Source organism: Rhinichthys klamathensis, unplaced genomic scaffold (genome assembly GCF_029890125.1).
Source record: "Rhinichthys klamathensis goyatoka isolate OS25496 unplaced genomic scaffold, OSU_Roscu_1.1 h1tg000223l_1, whole genome shotgun sequence".
Classification (NCBI taxonomy): Eukaryota; Metazoa; Chordata; class Actinopteri; order Cypriniformes; family Leuciscidae; genus Rhinichthys; species Rhinichthys klamathensis.
Window position 1 is genome coordinate 3,769,009 of NW_026606747.1, and position 26,060 is coordinate 3,795,068.

At 43.4% G+C, this 26,060-nt stretch overlaps 1 protein-coding gene across 1 annotated transcript in view; it reads right to left on the bottom strand.

The window, feature by feature from the left end:
- The window catches only part of LOC130097703 (P2X purinoceptor 4-like), a 56,961-nt gene that overhangs the window by 9,844 nt on the left and 21,057 nt on the right, over positions 1-26,060 (bottom strand). Inside the window, exons 4-9 of the mRNA XM_056264644.1 lie at positions 19,750-19,821; positions 19,256-19,328; positions 19,066-19,162; positions 18,877-18,957; positions 18,560-18,701; positions 18,284-18,414 (exon numbers count right to left, since the gene is read on the bottom strand). Of these exons, the coding sequence (XP_056120619.1) occupies positions 18,284-18,414; positions 18,560-18,701; positions 18,877-18,957; positions 19,066-19,162; positions 19,256-19,328; positions 19,750-19,821 (596 nt within the window). The remainder of the gene's footprint in view (positions 1-18,283; positions 18,415-18,559; positions 18,702-18,876; positions 18,958-19,065; positions 19,163-19,255; positions 19,329-19,749; positions 19,822-26,060) is intronic.

Consider the following 26,060-nt stretch of genomic DNA (forward strand, 5'->3'; position numbering starts at 1 on the left):
CGCGCCGGGACGGGCCGTGCAAAAACGCTGCAGCCGCGCTCCACACGACGCGCGCAAGCAGGACAGGACCTTCGTTCAACATGCAGGCCGCTCAAGGAACGCAGCAACACATGAGAGAACCCTTCCACGTGCAAGTAAATTTGGGTTACCCTGTTTTCAGAGCATTAAGAATGTGTTTTCGTGTTGTTTCAGAAGGTTGATGTCGAGGTTTACAATTTACCAGCTCTGTCTCTCTCCCTCGCTCTCTCACCAACTTTCTCCCTTTCCTCTCTCTCTTACTCGCTCACGCGTGTACGTTATCCATTGTCCAAACTTTATGCATTTCTCGTTCATTGATGTCTTATTGTATCGTTCATTGTTGTCTATGTGTTTGTAAATACATATATCCCATGTAACCGTAGTAAATACATAAGTAGTCATGCCTCTATTAAATTAATTATATATTCATTAGATTGATGTGCTGTTTCTTTGCTCAATTTCAAGTCACTTAAGTGCCAAAGGTCTAAATGCTACAAGCTTTACGAATTACAGATACTTTAAAGAGTAACGTTAACGTTATGTGTTGATGGGCGGGAAACCCAATTCTTCTGGCCAGAGAATTGCGTTTCCTGACATCCTATAAAGTAAGATGATATTGTGGATCCCACAAATATTATCCTGACAATTGAGCTAATTCATTTTACCTGTGTGTGAAACATGGCCCGTGTAATTAACTGCAAGCAACTTGTGGTTAATTTCCGGGATTCACATGCACGCATGCAGGTAGAATGACCGATCCTCCCTTATCGGGAGATTTATTAACATGTAAGACAGATCTAATCCAAACATGTATGAATAATTATTAATTACCAATTATTAATTATGATATGCAAATTCCCCACGGATTAGATCCGCCCTGAATCCTTACATAAAAGTGGTGGAGAATGCGGGCACATTTTAAACTTGTTTCTGAGCAAAAATCAGTTTTCAATCTATGTGTATTGTTATTTAATATTGTTTATGTAATATTTAATATTACACGTGCGCATCGGAGTGAACGCTTGCGAACTCCCGATCTGATTTAACAAGCTGCTAAATGTTCAAACATCTTAGTCACTTTTAATCGCTAAAAGTAAACTGCAGTTCATAGTATTAAATTTGTCCCACAAAAGACGAAGAAACCTCTTTTGAACGACGACATTTTTAATGTTAAACTCCCCTGTCCGAACGATGTTCTTCTGTCAGGGTGAAGACAAGATTTAGTGAATCGATGCTCATTCACTATTCTTAAAAAGGCCTTATTTTATAATCGTTAGATTAACGATAAAAACTCCTGGTTAAAACATTGACTTAGCTACTCAATTGTAAAAAACCGAAAAGCATATTATCACAAGTGCTATTTGATATATGCTTGGAGTTGAAAACAGATGAATAATTCCTGTTTTCTCTCGCACAACGCAGCGACGAATCCTGCTAGATGTGCTTGTAAAACATAGCACCGAGGAAAAAAAAATCCAACACTGAAAACATTTTTTTATCATAAATGCTATTTGATAAATGTATTTGTATCCGAACGACAGACGTATAATTCCTGTTGTCCCTATGTGTGTGTGTAGGAAAAATCCTGCCACGCCGTTCTGTGAAATATAGAACCGGAAAGAAATCCGTCGATATTTAAATTCCGCACTATTTCGGATTGATGCAGCAATTGAGGCGTGTAATTCTTTGCACGTCCTCTGAGACAGTCACATGTGAAAGCAGGCGGGTTGCTATGCTACTGCCAAACGCTAGGGCGCGCCCTTGAGTTTCCCAGTATCAGACGGCCTCCACGTCCTGACTTTACCCTCCATGAGCGAGATGTCGCCATCGTGTGGACAATGGTAACAAGGTCATCCTTTCCTAAATAATTTTCTCTCAGCACCATTTCAGATTGTTCCAGTGAATTCCTGAAATTGTGTTTCTAACTTTCAATGCATGTGCAAGTTCCAGTTTTAATAACATGATTTCACTACTGACTGTGTACATTTATTTTGAATTTAGTTCAAACCACGTTTGAATTTAAAATTCAAAAGTAGGTATTAGCAGTTTCTGATGACTAATCAAATATAATGCCAACCTTCAATTTCCTACACTTATTCAAATTTGGTTTGAAACAAACAAATTTCAAATTAATTTGAAGGAAGTCTCCGTTCCTGTCGGGAATGGTTTTATGGCTTTATTTCTATATTTCCTTTTTCAAATTATTTTTAGTAATTTTGATTCGATACGTTGTGACAACTGTATCCTTACTTTCTAGAAGTTACTTAACATCTATGCATATGCTTGATTTGAATTGTAGTTAAACCAGTTTGAATGCAATTTAAATCAAGGTCTCTGTCAGCCAGATTGACCACTAGGAGGAAGTGGCCCAAACCCTTAGTGGCCCAAACACGCCACTGCAGCTTGCTTCCTCCTGTGCTCTTCCTGCTGCACTTAATCTCTTCCCTGAATAGAGGCTAGGTTATTCTGATAATTAACATTGTCATAATTCCCTTTGTTTTTACCATAATTTTAGTAAAGCCGTTGCCTTTGATTTAAAAAAAAAAAAAAAAAAAAAGAGACACTCAATTTGATTTAGATAAAAGAGCTTTAATTCACGTTGAGGTTCAATTGTTCTTCATCCTGTTTTATGTTTGTAGGTAGAAATCTCTCTCAGGCTGTGGTGATTTGACAGTCAGCTCTGCTCGAGGTCCGGCGGGCTGGTTCGTCTGATCTGCGTCACCAGCACTGACTGAGCACGGGTCTCGGACTTTCCTGTATCTTTCCCTTCGTGCGGCCCGCAACACGACATTACCAATGCGGCACCGCCGGTTGTGTTCCAGGTCAAGTTGCTTGCGAGGGCGCACCTAGGTACAGATGCACCGAAAGGCCCGGGACACTGCTGTCAAGTGTTTGGGGCGACAGAAGGACCAGCCACGATGCTGACTTCGAGCGGAATGACCTCATTTCACCCCAGGCAAACTAGAAAAAGGTATTAAACCCATCCACTTAGTATTGGCCACAGAATCTATGAATTCCCCCGGTCATTGAAGCGTGTGGCTCCCTTCTCCTCTCCGAGCCACAAACCGCAGGCTTAGGCCTCTTCCCTTGTAACACTTCCTGTGTACTATTGACGCCATTTCATTACAGAACTTTCCATCTTTAATGGTTGCATGTTACTTCAAACTTTGCTATCTTGCCACTGCTCTTTTCTGTTGTGCTCTGTTCCTTTCAGTTCACCTAGAAGACAGAAACTATCTGAGACCACAAGGAACGCTGAATAATAGTTTGACAAACCAAGCCGTTAGCATAGACAGGTGACCCCTAAGCTACCGCCCTGTTAAATTTTATTCAGGCCCATACCGACCCACCTAAATTGTCCCACCGAATGATTTAACTGTCTGCATCAGTTAACCAAAATTTTCATACACGGCATAGCCGGTATTATAGCTCGTTAGACATAGACGAACTTGCATTGGTCTCTCTGTGTGTGTTGTGTTCCTCTCGCCCACAGTGAAGCCAGTATGTTCCGGTCCTACAGTCCCACAACCCGCTGGGACAACATGGAGACATGGCTGAGATTCATGACACCTCCATTCCTGCCCAAGGTCGCCAGTGACAGAGCCCGAGCAAAGAGCAGCTGGACGCAGACGTGGACACGCTAATGTCGCACCAACCCAGCCAAAGCTCCCACGACAAAGACTGGGCCAAACACGTCAAAACCTCGCTTTCCAGCTCACCGCGCAAGCACGCCTCCACAAAGGAGCCGCATCGCCCTGGAGCACAAGGTTGCAACGCCGAGGATGACAACGACCCCGAGCTACAAAAGGAAGTGGAAAGACTTCAAACTGCCCTGGCTAACCTTCATCGACACAGACCGAAGTGAATAGTCAGAGAAAAGAACCAGAGAGGAACTCGACGAGAAACTCCGACAAAGTGAAGCCTCTTGCAAAGAGCAGAGACCGAACTGAAAGAGACTCGAAAGCGCACGGCCTGCGAAAAACTCAAAAGAGGCCCGTGCGACCATCCACAAGCCCGTTCAACAGAGACAAGATCTCGAACACGAACTTGGCACCGATCACACAGAGTTGCCACACTCTTATAGACTGCAGCATGACCTGAAAAGGGGAAACACACACCACAAGTTTCCCCTGACCGGTCCGCACATTTCAGCCAACGCACAAGAGCTGAAAAGGGGGGTGAAAAAGCCCGCCTTCCACACATCTCTGACAATCTACAGGACATTGATTTTTCACCTGCAGTCTCCAACCGGTGAACACACGTCACAGACACCCAGCAGCACAGACCTAGAAGAACCTGTGCTACCACCACCGGCTCCGAACGAGTTTGCTGTGGAACTTACAACGAACCTGTGACTGAGGACACAAGTTTCAAGAAACTTTCCCTCCAAAACCCGTTAGCCACCATAGTTCTTCTGCCCCCACGCAATGCCCACTCAACGATGCGTGAAGGTCCCCTCAGTAAGAATTCCTAAAACCCCAAATTCCTGAACTGCAAAACCAGAAGACACACTGCACGAACACCGTGCAAGACTCAGCTAAAAGGTCCTTGATCAACATCGGACATAAAACTTTTAAAAGTAGATGAAAGTGTGCTCAAAGAGTTGCAAGACTCTGCGTCTGTAAAATTAGAATTTTACTGATTTAAAGGAATCTTAGACGGACATGTAAGCCTCAACGGCCGACAGACTATGCACGACTCTTTTGAAACAAACGGTTTCTAGATGTTGAGTAAATCGGCACCGCTAAACATTAGGTTCCGTGACAGTGAAGAGTTACATAGAACACCAGCTCCAAATAGGGTATACGTCACCTTGACGCCAGAGTGTAGTAAAATCACCTGAGTTCTAAACTACCGTTAACCCACGGGCGTGCACTTGATCATCGCGATCCAACTAAAACAAAACGTGCAATACGTGTTTCGATCACTGGCTTGTCTAAATGCCGATAAAACAATAGCTGGAATTGACATCTCTACTTCAAGTAAAAGAGCCTTAGATTCTCAACTGGTATCAGTAACTTCAGCATTAAAGCGTAAGTCTGTGTGAAAAGGGTATCATCTCAGCAGCTTGTAATCTGTACCGATATCCATTCCGCTTTGGTTAAAAGGAAATCCAAATCGCGGTATGACTAAAACCTGTTTCTGACAAAGAAAACTCAGAACGGTGTTATCTATGTAGACCCGGGTGATGCTCCCCTTTCTACGATGTAAAGGCCCTCAAAAAAAAAAAAAAAAAAAAAAATTTGTTGCTAGATTGATGTAATTCACCTAAATTTTGGCTGCATCTACAAGCAGAAAGCTACTAAGCGATCAAACCAAGTCACGTGCTGAAAAATCAGCATTTATGCACGAGAAGGGACGTAACTACATGCGCTTAGACAAGCGTTGACTTGCAGCAATTCTATTTCCTTACTTTGTAAACAAATAGAATAAGTCATGTAAAGTAAAGAGCAAAGTTCCATTAGTACAATTAGCAAATGCCAAAACACATCTGCAGTTTACTAAATGGAACATCAAGTTCTTGAAAAACAAAGTATAGGCGCCTCCTGTTAACCCGTTAAAACGTGTGTGATTCATGTAAAATGTACAGACATTCTTCAAGTACTGTTGAATTGTTCTGACATGCTCTGGTTCCCATGACAACAACTTGCCACAGGAAGTGTTAACTCGTAATGTCACTTTTGTAAACAAACCAGCCTGGGTGGCTAAGCTAAATCTAGCCTAGCATCAAGCTAACTTAGGCTAAGCTAACCTAACCTAGCTCCCGCACAGCATAGGCTAAGTGAAATAACTTCCACAGTTAGCAGCTAGCATCATTTACTTGAACCCTTAATCACCGCCTGTGTTCCACAGGGCAAAGTATTCTAGAATACTTTCCTCAACACCAGTTAGGGTTTCTAATTATCCACTTTCCGTGTTTGCAATTCTTATTAGCTAAAGTTCACCTTCACTGGTTTAGGAATACTCCTTGCTAACCGTTGAAGACTAACTTCGCAGAGCCCCTGTTAATTAAACTTAAGTTTAACTACATGTAAACTGCGTAACTAACTACAGAAGAATTTGTATAACCATAGGAATTTTCATCTGCATGTTGACTAAACCTTTGGAGGGACACACACGAGGTGGTTTTGAACATGCAACCGCTACAACCCACTATAAAGTGTAGATCAAAGCAAATCCAAAGTTTAGTCACTAATGCCACTGATTATTCTCGACTTCAGATCATTCCTGTGTTTGATCATTTTATTCCATTTTGCTTTAATTTTTATTTTATTTTCCTCATTAATTATTTCATTCCTTTGACCTTGATAATAATAGCAAGCAGCTATTCCCTGGTCTATTAGGTCATCTATATGATTTAATTTTTTTTTTTTTTTTTTTTTTTTTTTTTGGCCTCTCTTGTCCGAGTGTGGTTCCATCTCCTATAGGGCCCAGAAAGGAAACAGACCCCCTTATTTGTTATTTTGGCTTAATTTCAACCAGTGCACTCGTTTTGTGACCCTTCAACACCACTACTAGAGTCCTGAGGATTGACAATAAGCAGAATTTAAATAAGAAAGCACCATCGGAACCACACAAAACTTAGCCTAACAGTCACAGCTAAGATAAGGACACAAGAGACACTTAGCTTTATGCTAAATGCTTAACGAACCTATTAAGCAGTAGTTCTGAACTTTTAGGGCCACGCATTAATCACTCACAACAAGTGTGCCAGAATGCCACAGAGCCCCTGCCTAACCGCTCATCAGTCACGACACCAGCCCAGACGCCAAGACTTCTGTAAAGCCTAATCAAAAAGGGGGTGGCACGAAAACTCTACCTAACCACCACCAGAGACATTGATTTGAGCCTTGAAGGCCTGCTAGACACTAGCTCGAACACCACGCTAATGTCAGCCCAACTCTCTGAAAGACTCAGTGCTACAGCTGAGCATCAAAACAAACTCTCAAGTCCCAAACATGTGAGCTGAACGTGCAATCCTACAGCCAAAACAACATTTGGCTCAAAACAGGTAGCTTCCGTTCACCCAGTGTACCGATCACGTACCCACTTCCGATTGGCCAAGTCCTGTTAAATCGCTTTGAGCCTTTAATAGACCCTAAACAACTGAATGTCTGAGCTCAAGTTCAAAAACCCCTCCCCCTCCAGTCACACAGGTCAAGAGAACCTAACTGGCAGGTCACAGAGGTCACAAGAACTCCCTCAGCCAGCCATAAAGGCACAGCCTCAGCACCAAATGGAGATGTGAACTTGCTACCCTGCACCTTTCAGCTCACCAAAGACTGTGACTAACCAAATGAACTTTGAGACAACCACCTCTCTACCCCTCCAACCACCCACGACCGCCGTCTGCACCCACCGACAACCGGTGCCTTCAGCCAACCTGCGTCGACAAGCACATGCTGCGTGCACTAAACAACATTCAGCGTTCTGCACCTGATGCCATCACCGCGCCACAGCTTGTGATGCCACAGTGCAAAAGGGGGGTAATGCCAATGTATGCCGCTGCACGCCGCAGCACCAGAGGCACTTGCAAGACACTTTTTCCTCCCTTTCTCTCTTTCTCTCTCCCTTTCACTTTTACCAGGATGCTGCTGTGCCTCCAGCCAACCAGAGGGCAACCGCACTCGGACATCTCACCAGGTCTGGCACCAGGACTCCTTTTCTGCCGGACCCGCACTCAGAAAGTGAATGTGCCACCTGATCCTTACAACGCCTACAGAACACACTACCCCAGCGTAACAACACAATACAGCTGGGTAGGTGCCGATGGACAAAGGACTCCCGCACTCACGCTGAGACCGTGGTTGAACACATGCTCAAGCAACTTGAGAAAATGACTGTCACGAGCACTCACAACAGAGTGCATCCCTGCAGACCATCGACAAGACACTGAAGGGAACTGTGGTAACTTTCAACACTCACAGCGTTGAACCCCATGCACTCCAACACTCACTCCATGAAACAGCTGTTTACTGTCTTCCAGAATGACTGTGCTCAAACTCAGCTGGTAACAGCCCTGATGACAAACCTGCTGCAGGGGGTGAACTCCTCCATCGACAGCCTCGCCAGGGGTAGAATTCCACCGCACCTGATACCCTTAAGCCTCGTGAAAACCGTACTGGCGTCCGCCATCACCACGCCACGAGTACAAATACACCTTTCCTACTCTCTGGGTAGTGCCATCCCTCTCTGCGCCGACTACAAGCAGAGAAGTTGGGGGGTTTTCTCTTGAACTTGCCCATCATAGAGTCAAGCCGAATTTACCGGCTCAAGAACATTATCAAGGTCAGATTTCGAAAAGTAACATTCACATCAAGATCCACACGCCGGACGGGGTTGACTGCAACGACGGCAACACAAAGCCGTCCTAAGCTCCGAACCCGTACGTGTGCACATTGACCAAAGAAATTCACTATCTCTGCCCTAACAAGCCTCCCCTCAGAGACAACACTGACGGAATCTGCGGGCTGCAGATCAGCGACAACCGCTGCCCTGCCGAAGCCAAGCTACGCACTCAAGGCATCAAGACCCAAGCAGAGAGTGTAAGTGACAGGCGGCTCGCTAACACTCCTGTGCGCACAGCTGCACTCACTTACGACCAGAATGACACCGACACCTGTGTCACCTTGCTCCACTAGAGCCTGTGAATCCAAGCACCGGAAAGTGCCATCCCTCACCTTGGCGACCTGGCATGGTACCATCTTCCATGCAAAGAGTACAAATTAAAACTGGAAATCCCATCCTTCTCCAGGTACCACACTTTCACCCTAACTCCAGAACGGGAGTTGTGGTTTGCGAAAGGGGGGTGATCCCAGCTAATTGACATTGCTCCTATCGACACAGCTCTCCAAGCTTTGTCTCTACTACCCATTCTGACTACCTCACCTGTTATCCAAGCCTGGACCGCAGCCGACACTGCACGGTGTACCTCTATGGTAGTCAGACACACCCTGACACTGGGCTTGACCTTCATCCTATACAGGAGACTCAACGAGATACAAACATCTTCAGCCAAGCTCACGAAAGGTTTCGGACGAAACCCGCAAAAAGGGGGTGCCAAGTCAGAGACCAGGCCAGAGGCAGCTTCGAACCTCATAGAGCTGAATCCTCAGCCCTAATAACCACCTGCTGCATGAGTCATGATTCACCTGCCATCCGTCCATTGTGATGATTGTTGTCCGATTAAGTCCACACAGGGACTTCATCAGACAAAAAGGGGGACTGTAAGGACTGGGCCAGGGTGAATCTGAATAACTAAATGCATCCTGCTAAAGACCCAAAAAGACTGAATGTAACACACACACACACACACACACACGAGCCCTTCCCTCCCCCAACACACGAGTGAAGCTCCTGTTACAAAGTTATAACCCATCGGAATGTCTCTGAACAAAGAGACGGACATTTCTGTTGGGTAAAGACATAAAAACCATTGAATATATTTTGTTAAATGTATATGTGTTTTTCCCCATGTCACAGTGAAATATCTGTGTTTGGCCACGCCATAAATAGACATTAGAAATACCTTCTTTATGCATATTAAATACCTCTGTATTTTTCCTTTGACTTTCATATGATGTGTTTGACACCTCTAAAATGCTCATGGAACGGGCTATCTGAATATGCAAAGAGATATAAAGTAAAGTGTATTTTTAATAGGTTTTACCGCCATTGAAGATTCAAACTGCTAAACTATACACCCTCCTTGAACACACCCCTCTACCACGAGGGGCACGTTCTTCCGAACAAAGGACAATAAAACCCAGGGTTCCCGCGTGCAACATCCATTCCCCGATTGGCCCAGTGAACAGGAAGGGGATGGATTCCTCCGAGGTGATAAATGTAGGAGCGCGGCTCCGCCCTCTCTCTCTCTTGCAGTCTGACCGTCTCAGAGAAACATGTGATGCTAGCGATCTCCTCATGGAGATCTGATCCCACCATGGATCTTTTCTTTTGTTCGTCTAAAGTTCGTCTCTTCTTTAACTTACTCCCGAGTTCGTCTCCCAGGAAAGGAAATGGACTTTGCCGAACTATTTCCTCGGGTAACGTCACCTCAAAGACTTTAAGCCTTTCAAACACTCGCGCCGAATGCCAACGAACGCCACGTGATCCCCCATGGAACAAAGGCGCCACGCGCAAGCGGCCAACCATGCACGCGCCGGGACGGGCCGTGCAAAAACGCTGCAGCCGCGCTCCACACGACGCGCGCAAGCAGGACAGGACCTTCGTTCAACATGCAGGCCGCTCAAGGAACGCAGCAACACATGAGAGAACGCTTCCACGTGCAAGTAAATTTGGGTTACCCTGTTTTCAGAGCATTAAGAATGTGTTTTCGTGTTGTTTCAGAAGGTTGATGTCGAGGTTTACAATTTACCAGCTCTGTCTCTCTCCCTCGCTCTCTCACCAACTTTCTCCCTTTCCTCTCTCTCTTACTCGCTCACGCGTGTACGTTATCCATTGTCCAAACTTTATGCATTTCTCGTTCATTGATGTCTTATTGTATCGTTCATTGTTGTCTATGTGTTTGTAAATACATATATCCCATGTAACCGTAGTAAATACATAAGTAGTCATGCCTCTATTAAATTAATTATATATTCATTAGATTGATGTGCTGTTTCTTTGCTCAATTTCAAGTCACTTAAGTGCCAAAGGTCTAAATGCTACAAGCTTTACGAATTACAGATACTTTAAAGAGTAACGTTAACGTTATGTGTTGATGGGCGGGAAACCCAATTCTTCTGGCCAGAGAATTGCGTTTCCTGACATCCTATAAAGTAAGATGATATTGTGGATCCCACAAATATTATCCTGACAATTGAGCTAATTCATTTTACCTGTGTGTGAAACATGGCCCGTGTAATTAACTGCAAGCAACTTGTGGTTAATTTCCGGGATTCACATGCACGCATGCAGGTAGAATGACCGATCCTCCCTTATCGGGAGATTTATTAACATGTAAGACAGATCTAATCCAAACATGTATGAATAATTATTAATTTCCAATTATTAATTATGATATGCAAATTCCCCACGGATTAGATCCGCCCTGAATCCTTACACTCTGAAACCAGAGCAGAGAGAGAGTAATGACCTGTTCTCTGAATGGAGTAGAGAGTACGTTAGGTACATAGCTGTGTCTTGGTTTGAGGATGACTTTACAGAAACTCAAGGCAAGACGAGCTCACAGAGAGTGCTTGCAAGTCACACACTCGCTTGACTGACGCTAGGGGTAGTAGGAGGGCGGTCTTTAGGAGAAAGCGTTACAGCTCATCCGACTGGAGCGGCTCGAAGGGTGGGCCCCTAATGGCCCTAAGGACTGTAGATGTTGGAATTGTAAGAGGACAAAGCCGGTTCAGCCTTCTGGCCACCGTCAGAAAACGAACGACAAAGTTGTTCCTGCCTATAGACTGCCTGGCCACAGGAGTGTGGTACGCTGCTATGGCATCCACACAGACTTTAAAGCGGGGAAGGGATGCGCCCCTTGTCCAGGATGAACGAAATGGGTAGATTCCTGGCGGGCGGCTCACTGACGGTGCCCCGGCTGCAGGAATTCACTCGTCGAGTGGCTGTGGGCCGGCATTTCCAGTTCCGACCACTCCTAACCGAATGACAATTTCCATACAGGCCCTTAACATCACCTGGCTCCTTGGGTGGTAGGAGGCGGAGTCCTGCTTGGAGTCCAATCATTCCTCTGTATTTAAAGCTGCCAATGTATTGGCAAATTCCTAAGAGACCAGAACAATCTTACCAGACGAGGGCGCTGGTTATTGCAGGAGAAGAGTACTAGGGAATCCCCTCGCTGCAGGGAGAGGGAGCCATGCGGGATATCACCGGTGTGAGCTTCACTTAGTCCCCTAAACTCCCACGACTCCATTGCTTCTTGCTCTCAGGCTCTCATAGGGAGAGAACATTGGAGAACGAGGGATGGAGCCACTTTCGTCAGAAAAGCATCTCGCGAGTACAGCATTTGATGAGCGTGGCTTGGCATGGTGCAATGCTGCCTGAATCATAATCATACACTGTTCGTTCGTTGGCCAGAGGAGAACCTGCCCCCGACTGAGCCTGGTTTCCCCCAAGGTTTTTTGGTCCAGAACAGTTAATTCATGCGTTCATGACCTCAAGGCTAGATTATTGTAATGCTGATGCTCTACTGGGTGGTTGCCCTGCACACTTAATAAAATGCAGCAGCTAGTTCTTACTAGAACCAGGAAGTATGACCACATTAGCCAGATTCTGTCAACACTGCATTGGCTTCCTGTTAAACATCGTACACATTTAAAAAATTGCTGATTACATAATGCATACAAAGCACTAAATGGTTTAAATCCCCAGTACTTGAGAAAGCTCTTAATGCATTATAGACCTTCACGTCTAATGCGATCTCAAAACTCTCGCTAGTTGATAATAAATAGAATATCAAAATCAACTGCAGGCGGTAGATCCTTTTCCTATCTAGCATCTAAACTTTGGAATAGTATTCCTAGCATTGTTCAAATAGCAGACACACTGTCAGTTTAAATCTAGACTAAAAACACATCTTTTTAACCTGGCATACACAAAGAACATGTACATTTCTATTATTCAAATCAGTTAAATGATTATTAGGCTGCATAAACTAGGTCAGCCGAAACCAGGAACACTTCCTATAACACCTGATGTACTTGTTACATCATAAGAAGAATGGTATCTACGCTAATGTAAGTCTTTCTGTTTATTCTGAGGTTTACTGTAGTTAGCCGGATCCTTGCCGTATCCAGATCAGATGGTGGACCTGTGCCTAGACACGACCACAACGCATGATGTAGTCAGACAGATTCGGACCGTATTCAGATCAGATGGAAGACCTGCACATAGACACGACCACAATTCATCCCTAAAGTGTCAGCAGAGATTGTGTCAACTAGACTCTCCCCTGTGAAGGCCTCATCGACACGACAGCCATCGGCGCTAATCCTCAATAAACCCGTCTCCCTACCGGCGTGATGACTCCGATCTTCAACCAGATGGAACTGGATAATATTCTGAATGTTCTGATCCAATCTGACTTCTGACCTGTAATGCGGCCTGAATCATAATCGTACACTGTTTATTCGTTGGCCAGAGGAGAACTGGCCCCCGACTGAGCCTGGTTTCTCCCAGGGTTTTTTTTTCTCCATTCTGTCACCTGATGGAGTTTTGGTTCCTTGCCACTGTCGTCTTTGGCTTTTGGCTTGCTTAGTTTGGGGGCATTTAATATTCTACAATATTATTGATCTGCCTGAATTGACACCATTATATGAGAAATGGAATCACACCAGGGCATGATACAAGACAACCGTGCTTAGTGCAAGTACAACCTCAGAATAGGTGGAGCATTGGGGCACGCCGACTGAAGTTTTAGAGCTCTGCCTAACAAATTGGCTTAGACTGTAGGGGCTAATAATGAAATTTCCATTTAGAGCAACAGAGTGTTGCTAGACCAATCTAAATAGAGTGAGCCTCAACCTCTGATTATTGTAGTAATATTCCAACTAAGTGTACATGGGAAACCATGGCACGATTATATAAAGTTACATTAGGGGAAGTTAAGTTCAGAGGAAGTTAAGTTGGTCAGCTTATTTTTATGGTATAACCCAGAGCCGATCCTCCCTATTGTCACAGTCCTCGTCTGCACCAGTCTGTCTTTGTGTCTGCACTACACTTCCCAGAATCCTCCTCTTCTCCACACCTGTATTCACTCCCTCACTTACCAGCCTGTCCCTCGTTATCATCATCAGTGTCACCTGTTTTCACCTTGTTATGTTTGATTCATGCTTGTATTTAGTTTGCTTCTGGGGCTCGTTCTTCGTACGTTGCTTAAAACATCCGAGATCAAATGAGACATCTAAGATGATATCATCGTGCTAATCATGATCCGGCTAATTGGGTTCTTCGAACACACCTGTTGTTTATGATTAGTATCGCTGGATTGAGTTATCTGAGATAATTGCGCGTTTATGCGCTGGGTTAAAAGGGGATATGTATCGATAGTAGAAACATTGATCAGCAACGCTGCTATTGGCTGCTCACCGTGGCCAAAGAGCGCGCTCAGTTTTACTCTGCAGCAGAGCAAGAGCTATTGCTAGAAGGTTATGCTGAATTTGAAAACTTAATTACAAGTTTTCACCTAAAATGTGCAAAGCCAGGAGAGAGGGCTGGCAAAAAGTAGCAAATTAAGTTTGTAGCGACCATTTAGATGTTTTTATCACTTATTACAGTATATATTTTTTTTATTTGAATAATTTCTAAATAATTAATAACTTTGTTCATTGTATCGCAGTCACCACCCACTACTAGAACATGGGAACAAGTAAAAGTGAAGTACTACAATATTCTACATAATGGTAATTTGTACTATAGGCTACTATAGTCTCTTTTAAAAGGCACTGTTAATAAATGTTTGCTTGTTTATAAAAGCAACCAAGAAAAAGGCTGAGAAAAAAAGAAAAGAAAAACAAACAGGTGGTGTCGTGCAACCCCACATTATACCCCGGCAGAAGAGCTGGCCCTTGGGTTGAATGTGAACCGACCCATCCTGGGTTCAGCTCTTCCTCAGACACACAGCAGGGACCAGTAGCAGCAACTCCTTCATTACTGGTAAATGAACTTTAAATGATCTTACACTGTAAAATATTTTTTTGCTGCACTATAGGCCTATAATCCCAATGGCTGGTCCAGTCATATCACCTGTTAAACCTTGAGTAGGCCTAGTGATGAATTGCTTACTTGTGAAAGTGTGCATGTGTGAAACTACATGTAGCCTAATTAATGAAAAAAAATATGTTGCCATGAGTTATTGATCACATTTCCCCCAGTGTACTTCATTGTAATGAAATTGTGTTTTCCTCTTTTGTGCAGTTTTAAACACCAACACATTTATCTGTTCCTGGCTGATCCATGTGCAGTAAGTGGACTTTTCCAAACTTTACATCAAAAGGGAAGAAAGTACAACACTTTGTAATGCCCATTTCCCCACCAATGCACAGGACAGTGAAGAAACTCTCTCAGATGACTGTCTTTTGGAGAAAGTATCTTTAAATAACTTTACTTCATTTACACTTGAGTACCTATTATTTCTGAATGCAATATGTGTTGCAGGAGTCCACATCTACAGAAAGGCCTACAGAAGAGTCTGCACAAAGCAGTTATACAGAGGTGGGCAGTGTATACTTTTCCTTTTATTTTTTGTTGCATAAGGCTTGTGTTGACAGGTTTAACCCAAGCCCCCCTGCCCCTAGAAAATATTATTTATTAATAGTATTTTGGGGTGGAAAACTTGACAACTTAAAGAAAAAAAAAAACTGGCACTACAGAGTTAGAGAAAGAGTTGCTTCAAAGGAACTTCAGAGTAAGTGGTAATATATTATTTCACACACAGTACTTTTGCTGACCTTGCATAGTATCTCTTATTGCAGGCAAAATATGACTTGATCACTGGCTTTTCTTTACAAAGAACAATTTAAATAAAAAATCAAAGAACTAAGCATATTTGTCTTGTCTTTTATTAAACATTTAATGAAATGTTTTATATTTTTGCTGATGTTGGAAATATTGTGTAATATGGCACATGTAATGTCACAGGCCCTGTCAAGTGCAACCCTCAGGCTTTTCAGACACTGAAATCTTCCCTTTAGTTGGCCAAAGTTCATTTCATTGTGTGACCTTGTCCTGGCTAGAGCTGCATTGTAACTGTGTATGTAATACAGTGAGCTTGATATTGATACCATGTTCAAGTAATGTGCATAAATGTGAATCTCTGTGCTTCCACATTTGTGATACGGAACAGTCACACACCATCTAGAGATTTTAGTCTGTCAACTGCCTTTTTTTAATTTGATATAATATTACTAATCTGGAATATTAAGAATTGTAATAGTAACTTGGCTGCACATTTACATTGTGATCCCCCTTTCTGTTCACAAAATCCCCTTCATAGAGGCCTTGATGGGAACATGTGTGCAGTCTATTGACCAATCACATTAGTGAAGCCTGAGGGACATATCTGTGTCATAATCGGCATGTTCATGATTGCATGATCTTCATTAAAAATTATGATACCTGCGTTGGCTAAAAAAAATAAACCTGCTATAGCCTACAACCTTGGGTCTAAACTGGCTTGGAAATGCCACAAAAAAAAAAAAACTAAAAACTGCTTGAGCGCCAGGGTAAACTTTGTGAATGACACGACAGACAGCACTTATCAAGTTCTCCGCATCTCCAATAGTTTAAAGGAAAAGAGCCACTCGCAAATAATATCAGGACAATGCACACAATTTGTGCTGTTATTAAAGGCCGACTCCGACGAGTCGAACATTTAATGTGCGTTTCCAAAAAATAATTGATGTAAATGACATCCTCACGAGTCATGAGAAAAATTACATCTCTCAAAAAGTACACTATCGCGCTGCGTTAAAAGACTTCTCGTTTCACCTCCGCTTATAAAGGCGCGATCTAATCCTGTTTACATGAAATAAGCCTGCTCACGAGCAGGTTCAAGCTAGCGCACCTGTTGCTATGACAGCAAGTCTAGGATGAGCTTCGAAGAACCAAACGATCCAAGATCATGCCAAATCGTCAACAATCAAATCCAGCTAACTGAGTTAGCGACGTACGAAGAACGAGCCCCTGTTCAGTCTGTCCTTGTCGGTCGTTGTAAATGTTACAGTGTTTGCCCTGCCTGTATCCGTGCGAGTATTTGTGATATTGTAAGTAAAGTTTATTGAAATTGGATCTTTGACTTCAGCCTCTTCATCTGCCTGCACCACACCCGTGACACCTATACGCACACTACGCAAGTTGCGTAGGGCCCCGCAAATTGCTCCCCCTCGTGGCAAAGCCTGTCAATCAAAGTTTACAACATTGATGAGATAACTAAGCGGAACTATCCTTCTGGTCACGAAAAGAGAGACTGAGAGAAAAACGCCATGTGAGTGAATTGCGGGAACAGCGATCAGGCAGACTTGTGTTCTCTCCTCTCCAAGTTTGATGTCAGCAAAGAACAGTAAAGTTAAGTTACTGTGCATATCTCTCTATCTGTCCGTCTAACCTAGCAGCAGTGCATCTTTTGGTATTTCTGTGTCTTGCTTGCTAATGCCGGCCACTTCCAGGGCTGTGTTCTGTGCCTGACAAAAAGAAAAAGGGAGATATAAATATTAATTACGTTTGATAATACAAAGGGCAACGGTGTTTGTTTATAAACTGCAGCTCGGAATAGATAACCGCGTCGCGCGTTAACATGAGATCATATGTGCGTGCACGAAATGAAACGTGCACTTTCCAGTAAAACATCTGTGGGGACCAGTTACCAGTACAATATGGGCATGATGGCACTCCTCATTAGGCGCTCATACTTTTAATACGTTTAATACAAGACAATGATTATCGAGTCTCCAAGTCAGTTTAGTTACAACTCTGCAATAAAGCAGTAAATAATAACCATCAAGTATCAATTATTGCTTTTATCATTTAAAACACAGTGACATGCAATTGCAAGCCATTTTAGCTTTTATTAATTCACACAGGATGCATTTTTGATATCAATAATTAAATTTGTACTATGTAAAATGTGAATTATTGATATTAATATTAAATATGTCTATTTCTGATATCAGGAATTACATTTTCATTAGTACTAACTAAACGAGGGAGTATTGTAGTGGGAGAACTGGGGTAGTGGGAGAACTGGGGTGTCAGGTGTGACTGTGTGGCAATGGCAAATGGTTTACATGGCTCATGGGTCAGGTAGGAGGGCCCCTTAACAGATTTTTGCTTAGGGCCCCAGGGAGGTCAGGATCGGCTCTGGTATAACCTCTGGTTAGATATAGTCTTACCTTAATTAATTGTAATTGTGTACAGATCTATGGGCACTAAATAGCACACTATTAGAAATAAGCAAGCATGGTGTGGCATCTAAAGGTATAAGTCAATTGCCTCTGTCTAATGACCAAGACCTACGAGTTTGTAATTGTGAGATCCATATATCCGGCCAGTGCGAGACTCAAAGTGTTATAGGAATCCGAATGTGAGTGTGATTTTAATAAAGAGTTAAATAGAATAATCAAGTGTGTAGATCATTTATAAATGGTCAATAACTAATTGGCATTCTGACCTAATTTCGAGGTTGTGATAAAATGGAGTCAGATAAAAGTATAATTGGAATTAGATTACTTTGCCACACTGAAAAGACCAAGCGTGCAGGAGTGGACGGGCCCTACAAAGTAACAGTACAAACACATATTACCGTAAGTTGTGCACTGGGGTTTCACTACTTTCTGGTTCCTTCTTGTCTATTCTGCGGAAGGAGTACTGGGGAGCACACAAGCCCATATCCAGGTCACAATCCCACTGGATTTGCACTGCCATTATTCCCCCCTGAGCACAGAAACACTTAAAGATGTCAGTTTTACAGCAGTGCACCAACAAAACACACATATTCATCAACACAGAGTATCATAAGGGGATTCAAGCTTATTCATGATCAAATCAATGTCAAATAAACATAAAATAAATTTCTGACATAGACTGCCATGGTCTGAAAATCCTCTCGAGTCTCTTCAAAAATATCTTTGACTCTGAAAATTGGGCAGTTGGGGTCCATAATTCTGTTGAACACACAATTTGCTATGTAGGAGCTGCTCATGTTTGGTAGGATATTCCTTCTGCAAGAAATTAAGAAATAAGCAACACTATATTAACTCACTTTATTAAGTAAAATTGATATGTTTGATTTGCAGCACTTTTTTGCACATTTGTAGTTAAAATACAGACAAAACGGTGCTGAAATATGTGTTAGATAAAGATGATCTCTTTCATGATGAACAAAGATGAACATACTTTTTGAAGTTAAATTTGGTGAATTGAATATTATTCTTTATGTATATTGTGAAGTTCTCAGCATCTGCCAGGAGCGCTGGACTGAAATAAAGGCAAAAAACATGAATATTACGAATAACTGCTGAAACTAAGAAACAAGTTTCAACGTGTATTCTTTTAGTTTGAGATGGTGAGTGGTGGGAGTTTTACTTTGGAGGTTCGACTTTCTTCTCCAGAGGACACCAGGCCAACACTTCACATGTCTTCACTGAGTCTGAGAAATCGACACATCTACCTGTCTGAACACCTGAAACAGAGCCATGTCTTAATAGTCAGTACTGTATGGATTTAAAGTCACAAAAAGTGATATTTTGTATGCAGTGTACAGATTGGGCCATACCATTCCCTTGCGCATCTTTAAAGCCTTTGGTGCAGTTCATATCAGATGTGCAAATGGATTTCAGGGTTGGATACTAAATGAAATTAAAATCAATATCAATAATATGATACAAAAAAAAATGAATAAATGTAATACTAAGCCAAAGACAGGGAAACGTCAAATCAGTTGATTAAGTTTTAGAATAAATTAACAAACAAATCTAGAAATATAATAAGAAATAAAGCACAGTATAAAACACACTGAACCACTAAACTTATATCGTATGTAAAGGGAATTAAAGATCTAGAGATGCCAAATCAAGCAATATACAATATATCATAAGGAACATCAGTTCTGAAAATGCATTTCATGCTGGTTTATTTTACTTTTACAATAATATTGATATGATGTTATTATTAAGAATGAGTTTTGAGGTGTCGTTTTTGTTGTGTTTTTGTTCCTAAATGGAAGCTCAAAGAAGAGGAAATATTACAAAAGAGCACTTCATGTCTCACCTCTGCACATTTTGACTGTGTTTGGTTTGGTGTGAGGATCATGTTGGTCATCAGAAAGAAAGAACTGTCCTCCTGCAACATGCACACACATGTGATTGTGATCAGTGACACCTGAAATACTTCCTCATGAGTATAAGATGTCTAAAGGCATGTTGATAGAATGTAACGATCCCAGACTGCATACGTCAATAGAATGTCCAGCTATGCATTTGTTTGATGAAACAATTTTGGAATTCTGATTTGTGCTGTTAGTAGTACAGAAATTACAAACTTCACTTTTAAGGTAACTAGTGAGACATATCTTGCATTATGGTATTGTAAAAGTGAGCGCATAGCAAATCCAACCAAGAGCAGAAAGACATTTTATCCCTTAAAACTCATCTTTGATCACCAAAATGACATATTTAAACTCTTCATGCATTAAAATAGCTTGAATGTCACTCCACACCCTTGCTTGATTTAGTATATGTGGCTAGCGCAGTTGTTATACCTTGTAGACATTTTCGACAGGTTGAATTTGTTGAACACATCGATGCAAGGGAGAGATGCCAACATCTTGCGTCTTTCAGACAAAGTTAATGCATTTGTTGGCAAATTGGATCTTTGGCGTGATCGGCTGATTAATAAAAATTTACATGTTTCCCAACTTGGCTGACTGTGTACAAGAGACAGGGATAAATATCTCTCCTTTGATGAACAGTCGCTCAACATGTTGCCCAGGAAAATACCTTTCAGTTGACATGGAGGAGCAGTTAGTCGAACTAGAAGAGCGACACCTCTATAGTTCTTGCTCTCTGCCTTCGTTTTGGTTGAGTGTGATATCCTCAGTTGTCTGATCCCGGCCTAAAATTATTTCTTCCATTCGCCTTAACTTCAAAATTGACTGCCTTGAAAACTGAAATCGGCTCCAGGTGGATGACATCAGGCTTGCGCTGTCCAATATTGAACCGTGAATTGTGTTTCTTTGTAAAAAGAAGCAAGCACAGGTGTCCCACTGATTGATTATGGCATGGCTAACGAGACACGCCCTTTGTCCCAAAACGTCTCTGGTTACTCACGTAACCGTAGTTCCCTGAGAGGAGGGAACGAGACATTACGTATGGGGAAATCCATTTTCCTCGAATCATGAAGTCTGATAGAATAACTCTTTTGCTTGCAAATAGCCAATGGCGGTCCCGCCATCACCTGATTGGCTGACACTGCTCAATATAGGTGACAGCGGGCGCCAAAAACCTCAGAATCTTAGCTGAACGAGAGTAAGGAGACTGTAAGTCTTTCCCACACGGCAGGTTACGTAATGTCTCGTTCCCTCCTCTCAGGGAACTACGGTTACGTGAGTAACCAGAGACGTTCCCTTATCGAGTCGGTCTCTCGACATTACGTATGGGGAACAATAAAACCCCCGCCGCGTGGGAGAAACCCCGCCCAGCTCTCAGGAACAGACACCGGACCTGGTTGAAACATCTATTGGCACAGAGCCAACTCGGCATCTGCACCAACGATGGCCCCTCCCATCAAGCTAAGCACGCTGAACTGAATGGAGGGAGATTGCAGCAAAGTGATTGGTGCTTAGGAAAATACTGCCGGCTATGAATGCGGACATAACAAAGGGCACAATATAGTGAACATGATAGCTATGCTAATAATAACTCGCACTGTCTGACGACTAGTCGAACCGTGGCTAGAGCGCGCGCCATCGGGGCAGTCTAGCCTAGTCCAACGACAGCTCAGCTTTCTCTCCCTGCACTGACAGACATGTGGTGCGAATGAAGGGATATCCAAGTTATAGAATCTCGTGAAGGTATACAAGACGACCAACCTGCCGCGAAACAAATGTCTTGAATAGACATGCCTTTCGCCCACACCCATGATGACGCCAAACTCCTAGTGGAGTGGGCGTGCACCCCTATAGGGAAACGGCTTCCCGGGAAGCATAAGCCAGCCAGTGCACAGCCTCCACTATCCAGTGAGATAGCCTCCGTTTCGACAGCGTGCCGCCTCTTAGCACCCGCGTAGCAGACGAAGAGCTGCTCTGAAGTTCGAAACTGGCTAGTTCTGTTCACATAAGCACGCAGGGCACGCATGGGGCACAAGCGTACTTCTGAGACTCTGAACACTGACCTCATCCGGGCAAAATGCTGGAATTGCAACCACCTGGGCTCTGATGAATATACACAGTAGATAATAGCCCCATAATAGCATAGCACCTCAATAAACAACAAACACATAGCCGTAGCTACAACTGTGAGTAGACGAGTTAGCACAGAATAGCCAGTTGCACTGAAGGAAACGGGGCAACATAACAGCATAGCACATGTACGTAACAGCATCGGTCGCTTTAGCGCATCCATGCATGTACATAACGCAGCATAAGTCGCCGTAGCGACAGAACTGCGTAGAGACAGAAACTGAGATGTACAGTTCGATCAGGATGGCTAGCTGCACGGAAACGGGGCAGCATTACAGCATAACACATGGTAAATTGCACATCCGTGTACGTACATACATTCAGAAACTGTGAGTATGCACGGTAGATTAAGATAGCTAGTTTTGCACTGAAAGAAACAGAGCAACAAAATAGCAACACACGTCCTTATACGTACATAAGTGCAGTGTAGTCGCTGTAGCGACAAACTGAATATGCAGTTAGATAGGATAGCTGGTTGTTGCACTGAATGATAGAGGGCAACATAACAGCATAACACATCAGTGTGCACATTTTAAACATCTGTGTGTATAATGCAGCTCAAGTTGCTGAAGCGACCGAAACTGCATGAATATGCGTACACAATGGTCCATTACATTGAAGGGCAGCATAACGCTTCAATATCTACACAGATGCAACGCAAGTCGCCGTAGCGACGACTGAGACTATGCACAAGCATAGTTAAATTTTTGTGTACAAAAAACACAGCGTCAGAGGCATAGCGACATCGACTGTGAATACGTAGTTAATCGGAATAGCCGGCTGCACTGAGGATACAGGGCAACATATAACGGCATAAATCATAGACGCATATCAATGTACAAAACACAGCGTCTGTGGCATCGCGCAACAACTGTGACTACACAGTAAAAGAGTAGCCAGTTGCACTGAAGGGTACAGGGCAATATATAGCGGCGTAATAGTTACACATATCAGTGCGTTGTGTGTACACAGCGTCAGTTGCATCGTACAACAATTGTGAATACGTAGTGATCAGAATAGCCATTTGCACTGAAGGATAGGGCAAAATATGACGGCATAAATCATTACACATATCAGTGTGTAGTGTGCACAAACACAGCATCAGTTGCATCGCACGACAACTATGAATACGCACTGCGTAGTAATCAGGATAGCCATTTGCACTGAATGACACAGGGCAATATATAAGGCATAAAACATTACACATAACAGAGTGCGGTGTGTACGTAACACAGCGTCAGATGCATCGCGCACGAACTGTGAATACGTAGTAATCAGAATAGCCATTGCACTGAAGGATACAGGGCAATATATAATGGCATAAATCCTTACACATAACAGTGTGGTGAGTACGTAACACAGCGTCAGTTGCATCGCGCAACAACTGTGAATACACACTGTGTAGTAATCAGAATCGCCATACAGGGCAATGAATGCTGCGGCGGGGGCTGGGCGCCAGCCACCGGGAAAGCATTGACTGCTATATGAAATGGTATAGCTCGTCCGCGGCATCATGCACGGGGACATAGATAGCCATCTCCTCGGGTTTCCCCGAGCTTCCGCTCTGCCATGCGTCTCCCGGGGGAGAGGCTTCGCCTATGAGGCGGGTAATAATGTTGGGGAGAGAAGCTCTTTTGCTGAGACATGTAATGTACCTTGTTATTGAAACAGAACACAGCGGTTTCAGAAACAACACATTCTCGTCGAACTCTGGGCGGGAACACGCCCTCTTCGCACCGGTCCGACGAACACATCCCGCGCTCTTTCCTCCCTGACACGCACATCAGGAGCGCTGTTTTTTTTTTTTGCGACTTCCTGAACTGCCTCTCGCTTCAGCTTTACGGCCCGCGCCGAGGCCACCTTTCCGACGGCAGCTCCTTGGGCGCTGTCCACTCCAGCACCATATCTGCCACCGCCTCAGTGAGAATGGCCATAAGCTCCGCATCCAAAGAGGCGAGGGCGCCTTCAGACGGAGACTCGGACCATTGGCGTCGTCATCGTCGTAACCGAACGAGATAATTCCCGTGCTTCCTCAAGAGGGCCGTAAATGGCCTCAAGAGTAACTCACGGGCTCTGCCACGTGAGGATGGCGTGGACCTTGGGCCGACGTCAGCGCCTCAACAGAACCCGCGAATGGAGATCTCTGCCGTCTCCGGTCCGCGGCTCGAAGGCGGCAGACTGGGGAGAGGCAGGAGACACAAGGTCGTCGCTACGTGTAACGGCCAGCCTTGCACGAAGGATCTGATGGGAAGCTCCTCACAGGCGGGACATCCCGATCCCTCGAGTGCCGCCTCTGCGTGGTCCCGACCCAGGCACAGCACACAAGTTGTGTGCGTCCGGGGATTCAATGGGTCCACCACACGGGCGACAAAGAGACATAATATAATCCACCGGAACGCGAGAGGGGAATTAAAACTCCTTAATATACTCCGCTCTGAATGCGTACATCAACGGTGAAACAGACTCGAGTGAAGAAAAAAGATTCTAAAGTTTTTGGCGGCCGCCGTCACCTATATTGAGCAGTGTCAGCCAATCAGGTGATGGCGGGACCGCCATTGGCTATTTGCAAGCAAAAGAGTTATTCTATCAGACTTCATGATTCGAGGAAAATGGATTTCCCCATACGTAATGTCGAGAGACCGACTCGATAAGGGAACTGTTTTTACAATGCAAGACGAATCTAATGCAACATGTTTTACATGTAAAATAGTACGTTATTACAACCTAGTTCTCTTGTTCAACGTAGTTATGGTGTTTAGAAACATTTTTGATAATTCATGTTTCATACCTGTCCGTTACATAGTTTTATAAGTCACAATTTATAAAAAAAAATTCTAAAAGTTATGAAAAGTAATTTATAAAAAAAAGTACAAAAGCAAAAAATAAATCTATCAACAGATTATAGATTACGGTAGGTTATAGATAGATTTTATATAGAATATATAATCATTAGACCCGTCTCCTCCAATTTGGGGTGACGCCACATGATATGGGAGGCTTGGGGGGGCTTTAGCTCCAAAAGGTTGAAAACCTCTGCTCTAGTGTGTGTCACAAAAATAACTAGCTTCCGGCAGACGGCCGTACGCACCGACTTACGCCAAAAGAGTGACCCTTGAACTTGACGCACAACGTAATGACAAATGCGGTTGCCCAGCCCTGTTTGTTTGAACCGCAAGAGGTGTCAAAGCTCCTCCTACATCCTACATCACACATCGTCAAGTGTTACTCTTTCGACGTAAGTCAATATGTACGGCCGACTAGTTATTTAAGTCGATAAAGTTTTAAATATGGATATCTTTCTTACAAGAACGCATCGCTTCACTTCAGAAGGCCTTTATTAACCCCTCTAAGCCGTTTGGGACACTTATGATGGATAGATGCACTTGTATGGACTTCAAAAAAATAGTGCCTATTCACTCCCATTATAAGGCTTGGAAGAGCCAGGACATTTTTTTAATTTAACTTAATATACTTAAGTCTGTCAATCATCATTAGAAAGCCACCTTCAGCTAGGGATGCACGATATTGGATTTTGGCCGATATTCGATATGCCGATATTTTCAAACTAATTTTGCCCGATGCCGATATATTTGTTTTTTTTTTAAGTGCAAAAAAAGCTTATTAAAGCATCTACCGTAATTCCTCAAATAAAGGCCGGGGCCTTTATTTACCTGAACTGCAGATGGTAGCCGGCTTTTATTTGAAGCAGGCTTTTATTAGAGGCAGGCCTTTATTTCTAATTCGCGATCCCCGCCCGCCCGCCAGCCAAGTTTCCATGGTGACGCGTCATGCTTGGCACGTGTTCACCACAGCCAAAATAGCGCTGTATGACAGATGTAGCGCTTTTATTTCTAAATATTAACAAACTTGCTTACCATGTCATCAACTATCTTCTATTCTGACTCTCAAATCTGTGTAAGTGAGTTTGTTTTGTCGTTTAAAACCCTTTATAAATGATCTTGATCTGTAACGTGAGATGGGCACCGCAGTTCGGAGATTCCTGTTGTATTTGTTAAGTTACAGCGCGTGAATTCTTCAGTTTCTCCCGAAATACATGAAAGTAAGTGGCCGGTGAACTGGGAGAAGAATAGAGTAAACTTTATAGTTACTTACACACTGTGTA